The sequence below is a fragment of the Vigna unguiculata genome, chromosome 4, assembly GCF_037176805.1.
Source record: "Vigna unguiculata cultivar grain cowpea cultivar isolate G323 ecotype 2 chromosome 4, ASM3717680v1, whole genome shotgun sequence".
Taxonomy (NCBI): Eukaryota; Viridiplantae; Streptophyta; class Magnoliopsida; order Fabales; family Fabaceae; genus Vigna; species Vigna unguiculata.
The window spans coordinates 14,092,871-14,107,599 of NC_140795.1; the positions used below are offsets into that span (position 1 = coordinate 14,092,871).

Sequence of the window (14,729 nt, forward strand, 5' to 3'; positions counted from 1 at the left end):
TATACACGAGTCTCTCGGGAAATGATATCCCGATCTTACCGGTTACTACTTGCACGACCTGGTACACTCGCCAAAGTCCTAACAGACTACTAGTCTAGTACTGGTCCCATTTGAAGGAAAAAAAAGGTAATAGAATTATTATAATTGTAATCCTGATTTGGTTGATTCATCTGCCACACAACACATATATCTGAAATATATTTTAATAAATAAAAGAAAAATGAGCGAGTATTTAAAGAGCATTTGCAACAACTTTCACAATCCAAGAATAAAGAGAAAGAGAGTGAGTGAGAGAAAGAGAGAAGATTGTAGGCAAGAAAGGCAAATGAAGAACTACATTTAAATTGAAAGTCTTGAAATAACACACTGTGGTACATCAATGCCATAATAAGTGGTGGCTACACATGTTTTGAAACTAGTACTAACAGGGTTTTGAAACCTCAAGTATTAACAAGGGTTTTGAAGGCCCAAGTATTAAAAGGTGGTGGTTTTTGAAACCCTAAATAGTGCTTAGGGTTTAAAATCGCAGGGAGTTATGGGGTTCGAAACCTCAAGTAGTACCAAAAGTTTTATAAACCCCTAGTAAGTTGCGTTAGTTCCAAGGATTGCTAGAAACCCCCATCAATCGATTAGCCACTCTAGTTGTCTTAGGGGAATTTCAAATCCCTGGTAAAACCATTAGTGGGGGTTAAAACCCCAAATATTTAAAAAATAGTCCCAACTAATTCTTTTTTAATGATTATACATAAACTCATTAAAACAATATTTGACATGATAACAAAAAGAAAAAATAAAATTATTAAAAAGAAAAAAATGATCAAACGATTTAACACACCACATCAAACGACAAAGAAAAAAAATGTATAATTAAGGATATAATAAAATTGAAAGTAGCTTAGAGATATCATAAAAATTTTCAAATATTTAATTAATTCAACCGTTGAGAGATAATGAAAGTTGTTTGAGCGAAACAAAAATTTCTACAAATGAAACAAAAATCAAGGATCAAAGATAATAAAGATAAATTTATTATATTACTTAGTAAATGAAATATTTACGCAATTGAAAACTTGAAATTGAGAGAGTCAAACACTCTTATGTGGAAAGGAAAAAACAATAAATAAAAATACTAACAAGGAATATAAATAATCAAATGAGACCTTAAAAATATTTGATCTACTAAAATTGATAATACACAATTTGAACATAACTACATAAAAAAAATGTGTAATCAAAATTGTGATAAGAAATGCACCTTGGAGATATGGATGGATTTAAGGATAGAACAAGCCAAATAATAAAAAGACAGAAGTAAAAAGCGAGTATCAAAAGAAAAAAAAGGACTACAAATATATACTAAGAAAATAATATTTATATTTATATATATATATATATATATATAATATATATATATAAAAGTATTTTAGGTTACCTAGTAAACTACTAGTAAATTATAGGTATTTTTGTAATTTAAACAGGGACTGGTACAGGTGAAAATAGGGGTGAATATTAAAACAGGTATGGGGATGGAACCGTGAATGGGATGGATATCTACGTAACAATTCCAGCCCTCATACCTAATTTAAAGGAGTATTATCCATCCCTATTTCCATATTCAATCAGTATGATATTTTTTGTCTACAAGTTTGAAAAATACCCGGGAGACGGGTGTATTTGTCCTTCCTTGTGCTTCAATGAATGTATACTACTGCATATGAAACACAAATACTACTAAATGAGCTTCGTTTTCCATTTATTTTGTATGCACAATACATATACCATGTCAACCATTCATTGTTTTGCTTTCACAAGACATACACCGTGTCAACCACTCATTGTTCTGCATTCACAGAGAAGGTTATATAAAGCATGTCAACCACATATTTATTCAAATGCTTGATAAAATCACCCATTAAGGAAGAATCTTGTTCCAAGGAGATCTTCTCATGCTTATCAAGTGTAAGCATAAAATATTTAAGGCAATGACTGTACTTTCTACAACGTAGGAGGGATCCATTTATAACTGGGTGTTTGAACATAACCAGCTTTTTCCAGCAATAGTTTATCTGCTTCTGCAGGACCTCTTGTTCCAGGTTTGTAAGGGATTGGCTTGAACTCCCCTTCATCTATTTGGTGCAAAAGAGGAGTGAAGATCTCCCATGATGCCTGATATGAAACAAAATACAGTCACTGAATTCGTGAATAAAATTAATGTTGAAATGGGTGGGTCTATGAAGCATGTACTGTATTACCTTCAACTCATCTCTGCGAACAAAATGTTGCTGATCACCTCTAATTCTGTAAAAATGAAAATACCGTTTTTCATTGATATTCACAAAAACTATTTCCTTCAAATAAACCTAGTGGTAAAAGTTGGAAAGGAGGGTGGGAGAGGTTGTGAGTTTAACTCTCCCACTAATAAAAACTAACAACTAACATTTGATAAAACAAAAATGTAATCCAAAATCATGTATACTTGTAACACCTTGAGATGTCTGTTCTCAAGAGACAAGCCATTAAACAATTAAACATGAAGTTGTAAGAGCAACATACGTGTCAAGAATTAGACGTTCATAAGCCTCTGGAATGGTTACTCCTTGATAACGTTGCCTATATGACAAATCTAGTTCACTTTCAACTATTTCCATATCCAGTCCAGGTTTCTTGACCTGCACAAAATCAGAGAATAGTCCATTCTTATACATATCATCGAATTATTTTAGCAGTGCAGGTGCATTTGAACTGGTTGAGCAGCAGCAGTAATCACAAAAAGCAAGACAGCTGAACTGTGACAACACAGATCAAAATGGATGGTATATTCTGATAGCATATCAGAAATGAATTGGAGATAACTTAGCACACATTCTTCATGTCTAGGACTAGACATGTAGCATGTGCTGCTTGTAGGACTGGATACACTTAGATAACACTTGAATTTATGATCGGAGATTTAGAGGAAGATATAGCAGAATATTGTATAGAGAGAGTTTAGAAACTGGAAATATTCTTTTATTCAGTGAAAATGTGAAAAATATGTTCTACATATATCCATATATGTAAACTCGTAATAGACTTAGTTGAGACTATGTCTGAGGCTACTACTAATTAAAAAGAAATTCCTAAAAACTATTACTCGTAAGTCCTAAATGCATTTTATTATGTGATATGCGATACGAACATACCATTTCCTAAGTGCATTATTTCCAACAGAACTTAACATATAGATTTCTTTCATGAACTCAAGATAACAAGTAAAAGAGATAAGATGTGGCCGAAGCTGACTACAAATTAACTAGAAAAGTTGTCATTTGCATTTCAGGATAATTGATTCAAAAATATGTCATGATATCTTTACATTTTTCAATACACAAACACTAAATATCTAAATTTTAACACTAAAAAATACTTTCCTGAATGACACATATGAAACTTCCAGAGGTAATTAAGCCAAACAAATGGCAGAACAGTTCTCGTTAAGTGTTATCAGCATGATAGACATACTATTAGCTTCATGTACATAGCTTCTGAGGGTTGCAGGCGTATGACAAACTCATTTCTCTCCTGCCTCTTACCTAAAACAAGAATAAATTTACAATAAGGTCTAAACATAGGTTGAAATTTAGATCAATAGGTACTTCTGTACTCACCAAGATATGGAAAAATACACTCTAGCTAATATTTATTTTATTTTTCAATGCCTTTATACTTTGCCAATAAAGAACAAATTCCTCCTGCATGTTGCCTTTGTTGGAATTATGGATCATACAGATGAACCCCTAATAAAAACATCACTTTCGGCAGCAATAAGATAGTTTTATGCACATACACTAATATTTCTATTTGAAACCGAAGTGCAAAATAAAGTCTAACTAGATAATCCTATCACAAAAATTCCTTGTCTTTTAAAGCAATAGGTTGTATACTGTATCTGACTGCACATGATGGATGATACATAGATATATTCAATGTCATGGTCATGATTGATATATTTACTATATATATATATATATATATATATATATATATTTATATATATATATTTAAAGATGCATGATTTGAAGAGAGTTCACCCAAGCATTTAAAATTTGTTGGCATACACTTGAAAATGTCACCAGGAACATCCTTGAATTGAACTCTTATATCTGCCTTTCTTGAATTTAGGGCCTTCCCAGCTTTTAGTATGAATGGAACACCTAACATCAGAAAGGAGTTTGGTGTGAAAATGTCTCAATTGCAGTTCAGTTGATCAAATTTACAGAAATATATAGCATAAAAATAGAAAAATAGTGCACTCAAACATACGCATAAAAAGATGGACTGAATAATTATATTCCAAAAGTTCAGCGTAAATAAAGCAATGTCAGAAATATCTCCCTATAGCATCCCTGAACCTAAAGTTCAAATTTGTCTTTCAGGAACAAGATGGACGGGTTTTTCACATACCATCCCATCTCTCATTGTTTACTCTCAGAATAATAGTTGCAAAAGTAGGAGTATTCGAATCGTCAGGTACGGTGGCATCATCTCTATAGCCTTCATATTGTCCTAGCACAACCTCATCATCTTTAATAGGCAGTACTGATTCAAGAACCTGCAATTTTTTATATCAATCAGAAAGTGGTATAACTCAGGTTTGAACACAGTCAAAATTCTCGGTAATCATAAAAAGGGACTGCATCTAGTTTCAATTCATTAGTGATAACAATATTATAGAATTGTATATGTTCTGAATGTATTGTGTGTATAATGCAGACCACACAATATGTATTTATACTATTGAATAGAATCAATTACAATAAAAACACATAATAATTAAGAATCAATCATCCTAATTTACGAGATTATGTAACAGTTAATTTCTTAGAAATCTGTTACCGTTGATTATATTCTAACAAATATAATGACGGGAAGAAAACATTATGAACAAAACAAGAGAACAAACCAAGAGAGCAAGAAAATAATGATGGGACTAGGAATGTGGGCTTAGACGTTGGCAGTAAGCCCAAGGTTTGAAGGCTTAAAAAGGAGGAAACAAATAGGTGTGAAGAAAAATGCTGAAGTGATAAAAGATGTAACAGAATTGATTAATGAGTGAGAGTGGTTGGTTAGAATAAAGGACAGAAAAATAGGAGAGAAAGAAGTCGAAATTTTGAGAATTTTGTTATGGATAAGGAATGTCGTTTTCTTTGAAGGAGCTTGCTTGTGGCAGCAAGATGTTCACCCTACTATATTTCTTATTCCTTTTTGAGTAATTATACTAATATTATCTCCCTGTCATGTTATTCTCCTATTTCTTGTATCTGATCTCTAACATTTGGTCTGACTTGCTAGATATGAGCGGATAGCCTAGTGGTCGAAGAGGTTGTTAAAATGGTTGCAAAGGTCATCCCACTCGAGACAGGAGTTGCTGACTTCAAAAACGCTTTGCAGGTTTAGGCCATGAGAGAAAACGTTGCAGGATAGAAACTCAAGGCTGATTCCAACCATGCGAAACTCATGGAGTTATTGTCAAGAAATAGTAGAATGAAAAATGCCAATGGCTTGGCCATGAGAGGTTACATTTGATCCAAACAACGACCGGTTTGATGAGTTCTGGCAATCTGTCAAGAAGGTGGAGTTGCTGATGTTTAATGGTGAGAACCTGGTAAAGTGGATCGTGGGCCCAGAGTTCTATTTTCAGGTTCAGAGGACTCACCCTTATATTAAAGTGATTCTGGCATGGAGGGTTCCACCATCCATCTTTTCAAATCGCTCACCGACGAACGCACCAGTCTAACATGGGAGCAGCTGTGGTGAGGGTGATGTCTTTAGAGCATTTGAGGTCAATTTAACAGGAGGAGAGCGCTCTGCCAGTTTGAGCATTTGACAGTGTATATTCCGCATTTGCCTGACGACCAGTACTCTGGATCTTTTGTCTATGGCTTACCAGAGGGCATAAGAGGGCATGTGTTAGACCATTGTCACGTTCATGCTTGATTAACTTGGCCAGGGCAGTCGAGTTAGAGTTACAGAAGAAGAGAACAAGGTGACATGGCATGGGTTTCGCTCACATGGCAACAAAGGAAAAAATGGGTTGAGCTACACTAGCTTGGGCCCAAATGTTTAGCAAAACCATATCCAGTCTAGTAACATTCATTGGAGAGAACGCGGGACCTAACCTTTGGCCAAGAAGGTCAATCCATGAAGGACAGGATGCTAGTATAACCAGAAAGGAAACTGACAATGAGCAGTGTTGTTTTGGTGCATGAGATCAAGGGGTGGCCGATTCAATGAAAAAACGGTCTTGTTACAAATGTGGGGGTCCTTTTCACCCAAACCACTGTGTCCTGATGGTTAGTTAAGGGTGATGTTGTTAGAAGAAGAGACCGAGGCCCAAAATGTAGTAAGAAAGCAAGGTCCCTCACTGATTTAACAAAGAAAGATGAGTTTAAATGGAATGAGGCAGCTCAAGAAGCATTCTAGTAGTTCATGGTGAAGCTAACTATAGCCCTTCTGCAAGCTTTACCAGACTTTTAAAAGGAATTTGTGATTGAAAGTTAGGCTTTAGGGCCAGTTATTGGGGTCATTATTATTCAAGAAGGTAAGCCAATTGTGTATTTCAGAAAAACTTTGGGAGCAAGAAATTTGTCCAACTTGGCCTATGAGAAAGAGTCAACGGCAGTGGCCTTAGCTATTGATAATTGAAAACTGTATTTGTTGGGATAGAAGCTCCCAATAAAGACAAATTAGAAAATTTGGAGCCAATTGCTCTTAGAAAGTTTGACTATTGTGCATCAACAAAATTGTACTGCTTAGCTATTGGGTTAACAATTTGATATTCATTACAAGTCGAGTTTGGAAATTAAGGGCAGAAATGCTCTCTCACGTAGAGGTGGTGAAAGTGGCCTGCAACAGATAGTTCAAACCCTAAGAGGGAACTAGTTTATACAATAGTAGAAAAATTCATAGCGATGCAAAGTTAATGTAAAAAATAACATCTTTAAAACAGGGTAATGAGGCCAAAGCAGGATTTGAATATAAAAGGGGAGTGTTTCTGTATGAGGAAAGATTAGTCTTATCCTCTGACTCATGGATTCTCAAGATGTTGCACAGATTCCATGAGACTCCTTAAGGAGGCCACCAAGTATTACCAAACTTATAATAGGATAACTACTAATATGCTTTGATTTGGTGCGAAGAAGATAGTCCAACAATGTGTGTTGAAGTATGACAATGCCAAAGACAGAAATATCTAGCAAATACTTCAAGGGGATTGCTTCAATCATTGAATATTCCCGAGAAGGTGTGGAAAGAAATCTTTGTAGATTTCATAAAATGTTTAACATGGCCCAACGGTATATACCCAATTTGGTGGTAGATGATATGAGAGGGGTCATTGTTGATTCATCTAGATCATATTAGAGGGGTTAGGGAGAATATAGGGGAGAAAAAAGGAGGAGAAAGGGGAAGTCGGGATTTTGGGAATTCTGTTATAGGCAGGGAATGTTCTTCTCCTTGAAGGAGCTTGCTCTGTGGTAGTAGGATCTTTAGCCTACTGTATTTGTTTTTCCATTTTTTGATTAATAATATTGATACAATTTCCCTTGTCTTTCCACAAAAAATTAAATGGAAAGAGACAAACCTTCACTTTCTCATCTCGAATGTGTTCGGCCTTGAGAGAAACTGGTTTTTCCATAGCAACCAAGCAAAAAACCTGAGTTTATAGAAAAATAATAAATGTTGAAAAAAAATGTAGACACTGAAAAAATCGTGAAGTTTGTTCAAGCGTATTAAGATTGGTCTTGCAATCACTGATTACAGGAAGATTCAGGCACTTTCATAAGAATTTCTAAGGTCTGTTTGAAATTCAATTTAATGATTAATGAAAAGAAAAAAAATCAGAGCTTAAATGATTTAATGTTGTTTGTTTAAAGCTTACTAAAAATTAATCAGTGATAAATATTATCCCTTATACACCTACATCTCTCTCTCAGTGATTTTTCACCTAACTATTACAAAATGCAATGCATAAATATTCAGCACAAAATATCAGTACATTCCACAACAACGTTATTTTGTTTTATAAAACATAACTCTAGGAAGATTAGAAGTTTAGGGGGAAGTGAATTCAAAATATTGGTGCATTTGATAATTTTGTTTAATCCGCCATGGTAGTAATGTAAAAATGTATATAAGATCTTTTTCAGCCTAAAATAAAGGCCGTACCTGCAGCAGATGATTTTGAATTATATCTCGAATAATTCTGCCGAATAAAAATTACGTTAGTGATTTTGTTTTTTCCTAATCTCAATAATATAAAACAATATAAAATAAAGCTTAATCATGGACGGATGGTACTTAAAAAGCTAGAAAAGTTTCACTGTCAACATAGTTAAGAAAAGTAAAATCGGTATACACACTTGCTTTTTCCGGCTAACAATGTGAAGAAATAAAATTTATTTGGTAGGATTCAGAAGGAAAGATGAAAGAGGTTGTAGGTTCAACTCTCCCAGTAACAAAAACTAACAACTAACAATTGCCCATAAGAAAAAAAAGATATTACTTCATTTGACAACCTATTATGGCTTTAACTTGTCACTAGGCAGCTTAGTTTAAAAAATAAATGACTTACTACACATACCCATATTGGTCAAAATATCCACCTCGGCCTTCAGTTCCAAAATCTTCTCTGAAAACGATCTGCCACAGAAAAACAGCCTAAAACTCAATTTGAATGTGGCATGTAAATGTTTGGTCATGAAGTAGATGAACTAGGTAATAACAGACAGAATTTAAAAGGGCCACAAAAAAAGATTTGACAGTTACGATGAAGCAAATTAAGAAATACGAATTGTCAAGGAAACTAATAAGGCCTTGTTTGATTTCAATGGTAACTCCCTCACCTGCACATTAGCAATGTTGTCACGGTTCCATTGTGGCACGAATAACCGGTTTGCAAAACGAAGTACTAACTAAATAGAAGTCAAATGAAGAGGGTTTAGGCCGATGAAGCAAACAAAAAGAGAGTCATTAAGTAGTCATTTACTACCATATTCTGCACTAGTTCCTTCCCTAAGTAGTGATCAATACGATAAATCTGAGGTTCTTCAAACAACTCTCCAATCTGGGTACTGAGTTGCTCTGCAGATTCTAGATCTTTACCAAAAGGCTTCTCAACAATAATACGAGTCCACCCACCAAGATCAGCTACAAAATGAAAATAGATGAAATCATCAATAAAAACAATGATGGAAATGAAGATGCAACTTAGGCCAGGTAGGGAAATTAGACGCAGTTACTTGGGATGATGGTGTTAGGCAGGAGCTAGCACAAGTTGATAACAAGACAGGATTGCAGGTTTACTACAGAGGAGGCTTAAGAAGAAAAACTAAGAATACAATTGTAAGGCAACTTTTACAGTTAAGAGTTAGTTAGCAGAAAGAAGTCCTTTAATAGGAGGAAGCTTAGAAGGAAAAGGGTGACAGTTTTGAGAATCGAGAGACCTGTAACTACAATAATCCAGTGGAAAGGTGTCAGGATCCAAGAATTGAAAAGAGAAAGGAAAGAAAGATTTTTTTAATAGAATAAAAGAACACGAAATAGAAGAGCACTCTCTCTCCTCCAAGGGTTTTCACTTCACAAAGAGCTAATACCCAATCTACAAAATTAACATCCTTTTCTTTTCTCTCCTTCCTCTATTTATATCTAACTAACACTTCAAGTAACTAACTCATTAATATTCTAAATATCTTATTAGAATTCTAGGTATGAGAGAAAACAGAGAAAAGATTAACAGGAAGTGAATGGAATTATTATTACACCGAATGGGACAGAAGACACAAGTTGAACATATATATGATGAGTTACAAAGGCTGGTTGCATGCGAAGACCATAAGAAAGAGTGCCCTTAAGGTATCTAAGGATTCCTTTAACAGTTGTCCAATGAGTACCCAAAGGATTTGACATGAATTGACAGACTTTGTTGACATCAGAACTATTTCCAGGTCTTGCAAGAGTAGCATGTTGCCAAGCTCCAACGACTGATCTGTAAAGAGTAGGATCAAAAAATAAATCTGATCTTGATTTAAATAGTTTGCAAGATGAGGCCATACATCATATAGGTTGAGATTCAGTCATCTTTGTTTTATGCAAAAGGTCTTTAACAGCTGAGTGAGTGGCTGAATAAGAGATACAGAGGTGCCAGTGAAAATGATATCATGAACATATACCAATAGGTGAACAATATGAGCGTCATATTGATAGGTAAATACTGAAGGATCACATTTACTAGAACGGAAACCAAGCTGAAAAAGAGTTGTGATGAGTTTCTTAAACCATTGTCAAGGTGCTTGTTTTAAGCCATAAATGGCTTTATTATGCTTGCAGACCAAAGATTTATCTGAGGCATCAAATCCGGGAGGTTGGACCATATATACTATTTCTTCAGGAGTGCCATTGAGAAAGGCATCATTAAGATCCAAATAAAGCAAATCCTATCCATTTAGTTAAAGCAATAGTAAGAATAGTTATGACGGTAATAGGTTTGTTAACAGGAGACAAAGTTTCATGAAAATCAAACTCATGAACTTGGTGGAATCACTTGGCTTTATATTTGGCTTTATATTTGTTAACAGTTCCATCAACATTTTCTTTTACCTAAAAACCCATTTATGACTAACTGCTTTCCTGTCAGAGGGTAAAGAAAGCAGATCCCCACTGTCATTATGAGTTAAAGCATTATACTCCTATTTAATCGAAGAAGATATTCAGCAACTGATATTATGCAGCTGAAACCTTCTTTGCAAAGGCAATGACTGAGTTGCTGCATGTGTTGGAGGGGAAGGTGGTGGAATATTTTTTGAAGGCACAGATCACTATGCTCTTGATACCATATTGAAAGAATGTTATATTCATAGTGAATCTAATATGTACAATATGATGAGTTAGTAAATTCTGCGCTACAAAATCCTACATACAGATAAGAGAATTATTATTAGGTAGACAAGTAATTGTAACTGACCAATCATGTAGGTTAAAACTAAAAACAGAACACTCAGTTGCAACTGACTAGACACTTAAAGCCCTGAGATCTGTTTAGTTGATTCTATCTATCAAACAGACTTCCAAGTTTATTTCAGAATTATTTCCTAGCATAAACACAAAAAATATGACAAAGCCACCAGTAGTTATGCAGTAAATCCGAAATCAAAGCAACGTTTCATCCTCTGGAAGCATTATATTTTACAGTATAGACCAACAGCAGTGACTTCAATACAGAACCAGTGTCAACAAGATAAAAAATCACAAAGAAAGAACACAAGAAATCTGCATTTTAGATTTTATTTTTAAAAAATTTGAAGAGCTGAAAGTGACCTCTGAAGTACAGACTGGAGTAGTTATCCGACTGAGAATTACTTCTAGCTGGTCTTGAGCTATGGCATACAAGGTTTGTTACTCTTCCCCAGTTAAGAGTTCTTATTAAAGTTTGCAACCAAATGTTACTAGATTCATATCAAAACAATGGATGCTAAATCTTACATTTGTTCATGCAATAAGTCTTTATCATCTTGCAAACTGATGGGTATACTGTAGGAGGAAGGGCAAGATAGAAAAGCCTTCGGGAAGAACCCTGAGCGCTACTTTTCAAAGATTCATGCTCTGAAATCTCTTTATCCAAATTACAGAAACCATCCTTTGAATCATAAGAGCCGCTTACATATTTGATCTAATGGGAAGAGAAAGGGGAAAAAGAATGAACGTTTGATCAATCAGATAGTAATTTCAGTGAGTGAATAGCAGAAAATTATAAAATGATTCAAGGCAGCCAACACTAACCAGATGCAAGAACTTAGATACTTCCTCCAACTGCTCAGAGGAAGAATCTTTGCCAGGAACAAGATAGCTGCACATCAAACAACAACCAATTTCCTATCATTTATTGTACCTAGAATCTGCTTAAGTAAGGGATGAAAATGACAAATATCATAAGTATAGAACAAGAATAAAAGAAGCAGTAAGCAAACATGTAAGACAACAATCATGGAACAAACTTCAAATTCATATTTAGTTCGGTTTATTTTTGTAAAATAGCCACTTAATTTTGCTATATTAGAGATCTTTTGAGAAATAAGTGATTTTTTTTACCAAAATTAAGTTTTACTAAACATGCTATAAAATTTTAATGTTATGTAAACACGGATCCATGCTCTGTTATTTCACAGGATACTGATGCATTTGAAATAATGTTATACTTACATAAAAGAAATCATGGTTGTGAAATAGTAGAAAGAAATTGGTTTCCACAATTTGTTTAATTTATTCTATATATATTAGGAAAGATATACATTGTGCAACTTAAAAAAAAAAAAAAAAAACTCACCCATGTAAGCGGTTTTTCAATTCGTCATCAGTGATTTTTGTCCTTGCATAGCCAAAAATACAAACCTCATTTCGTGGTAGGAATCCCTGCAAAATGCCACCAAAATTTAGAAAAATTGTTGGTTACTTTTAGAGAAGCATACATCAGTTAGAAAATTCTCCTTGTACAAGATGAATTAGTAATAGACATCTGCTTAGGTTATCATGTAGAATAGAATATAGTTTTTTCGGTATCCAACAAGTATTTTCCTTTAGACGTAATCTGTTTCCCACAATCGGGTATTAAATCTTCGACACCTCTCCCAGCAGAGATTCAAACCTTGGTTCCCCATCTTGTGAGAACTAGTCCCTTCTAGTAGATCCAACACCGTTGATCATAGAGGGATTGCTACACAGATCAAACAATGCCAGTGTGTTTTGTCATAAACCAATTTTCTGTACAGGCTATTTAGATTTTATATCAAAATCCTATTAAATGGTTTTAAATAGAGTTTACATACCCAGTCTCAACTTCCAAGTCCATACAAAAGAGGTGTTAGGCCGTTCACATCCAATTAAAATTTTATCAAATCTTAATTTCAGTTAGAATATATGAATATGAAGAAATTTTTTGAACAAATGCTAGATTAGAATTATAACATTCTGATACACATTCCATTAAGGGTGTTTCAGTGGTTCACTAATACTTTAATGATGATCTATATCAAATCCTTTTGTTTTAATAACAAGCCCTGCAGCATGAGTGGTTATGCAAGTTCATTGGTAAAGGTGGGATAATGTGTTGTGTAGTGTTTATCAGTGTAGGTGCTGATTTTATAGCTACTGGTTGTATTTAATAGGTGCAGGGGATTGGATGGTTTAGTGTTGGATCAGGTCTTGTACATAGCAGCTTTAGGAGAAGCTTAGGTTTAATGAGAATCCATCAAATTTTCTATTTGTTTAGTATGTCATTGTCATGTACTCAACCTCTCTAATACAATTATTTTAGTCTTTCAAAAAAGTAGGCATTAAATAACTGGTCCAGAAAGGTTATTCTTTATTCCTTTTTTTAACACACAAATCTTAGGTTATCAAACCTGCTCATATAGGTGGAAAAGTGCTGGAAACGTCTTTTTCTTTGCAAGATCACCAGAAGCACCAAGTATAACAATGGAGAGTGACCCTGTCTCATGCGCATTTTCTGAATCCCTTGATGAAGGGGATTCAGTTTTTGAACTTTGCCTTGTTTCAACATGCCATTCACTTGACTTCATCCTCTATCAGCAGCACCAAACAAATATAACCTTCTGTCTGGCATCAAACAAACAAGTTGAAATTAGCCAATATCCTTCAATGATGTTAATCACAGAAACCGTATTGGAAAACAGTTCATAAATTTAAAGCTTCAATTCCTACAAGACCAGCTCCTTTAACTTAAACACCTAACTTTCAAAGGTAAACTAAGTTTAGTTTAGTGTCTGATATAATAAAAAGTGGATCCAAAATTCCAAATACCAAACCAAACACATACTAGTCACTCATGAAAAAGATCACCCATTCATAAAACGTGATATGTGTAACAACAAATCATGAACATGATGGAATATCATAGTTAATTTTTTCATCCGATGTCAAATATTGCTTACTTTATCCTTTTAGAATCGAAATTCATCCTCACGATCAAACAATTCAAAACACTGTACCGCGAGCAGTATCTGGTCGAGTGGGTAATTTCCCAAACCAAAACAAAAAAATACCATTCCACACACTGATATTGGTAAAACAGATAATTAAGATTCAATCTCAATAACAAACAAAAAGGAAAAGAAATCAAATACCGTATATAAACATGAAGCTTGTAAAATTTAAATCACGCTACTCATAAATAATGCTTAGCAGTCAAGAAATGTACATAAGGTAATGCAAATTACGTAGCTCACACAGAAGTAGCAGTGTTGATTGATCTTTTAAGGATTGAAAGTGCAATAGTAGCGACTTTATCGTTCAACGAATTTCCCCCGGTGAATCAATCGTGAACTATCACAATCATTGGCAACGAACTGTGTTCCTCAAGTGGCAACGTGGCAACTGCGATTTCACATTCTCCTCCATCTTCTCCTATTTACTTTCATATCCTTGATCTTATGAGTAATTATAAACTAAAACTTTATCTTTTGCACTGCAATCCTCTTTCAAAAACAATAAAAAAAAAACTGCAATAAAATTATAAATTTTATATCAGCACTCCTAATAACACTTTTACCATGAAGGATGTCTCTTTATGATAAAATTACAGTTTCGGGTCAACAAAAGTAATAAAACACATATATACCTAATCCTCATTTTATGTTCTTTAAATGTATAAATCTATGACCAATATACAAATTTCACAT

At 34.2% G+C, this 14,729-nt stretch overlaps 1 protein-coding gene across 6 annotated transcripts; it reads right to left on the reverse strand.

Annotated features, from left to right (window-relative positions):
* Nucleotides 1–1,726: 1,726 nt before the first annotated feature.
* Nucleotides 1,727–14,427, reverse strand: LOC114182203 (glucose-6-phosphate 1-dehydrogenase, cytoplasmic isoform-like). Of its 6 annotated transcripts, none has more exons than XM_028069008.2 (16): nucleotides 14,249–14,419; nucleotides 13,434–13,647; nucleotides 12,359–12,444; nucleotides 11,815–11,881; nucleotides 11,518–11,704; nucleotides 9,029–9,186; nucleotides 8,883–8,951; nucleotides 8,621–8,679; nucleotides 8,206–8,242; nucleotides 7,622–7,693; nucleotides 4,444–4,591; nucleotides 4,071–4,193; nucleotides 3,502–3,572; nucleotides 2,554–2,669; nucleotides 2,253–2,298; nucleotides 1,727–2,166 (listed from the first exon to the last, which is right to left on the reverse strand). In XM_028069008.2, exons 2-16 carry the CDS (start codon nucleotides 13,608–13,610, stop codon nucleotides 1,996–1,998), a joined length of 1,587 nt encoding a protein of 528 aa, XP_027924809.1. In that variant the 5' UTR covers nucleotides 13,611–13,647; nucleotides 14,249–14,419; the 3' UTR covers nucleotides 1,727–1,995. The 6 variants fall into 6 exon arrangements, 5 of the variants coding, with proteins under 5 accessions (XP_027924809.1, XP_085528590.1, XP_085528592.1 ...); XM_085672464.1 differs by having other exon boundaries at nucleotides 4,098–4,193; nucleotides 14,249–14,418; XM_085672466.1 differs by lacking the exon at nucleotides 7,622–7,693 and having other exon boundaries at nucleotides 14,249–14,420.
* Between the last annotated feature and the right edge of the window lie 302 nt (nucleotides 14,428–14,729).

Coding starts and splice junctions, on each gene's coding strand:
- LOC114182203 (XM_028069008.2), bottom strand. CDS start 13,610: ATGAAGTCAAGTGAATGGCATGTTGAAACAAGGCAAAGTTCAAAAACT. Junction 11,705..11,814: donor TATCTAAGTTCTTGCATCTG/GTTAGTGTTGGC, acceptor TCTTCCCATTAG/ATCAAATATGTAAGCGGCTC. Junction 7,694..8,205: donor TTCAAAATCATCTGCTGCAG/GTACGGCCTTTA, acceptor CTATAAACTCAG/GTTTTTTGCTTGGTTGCTAT.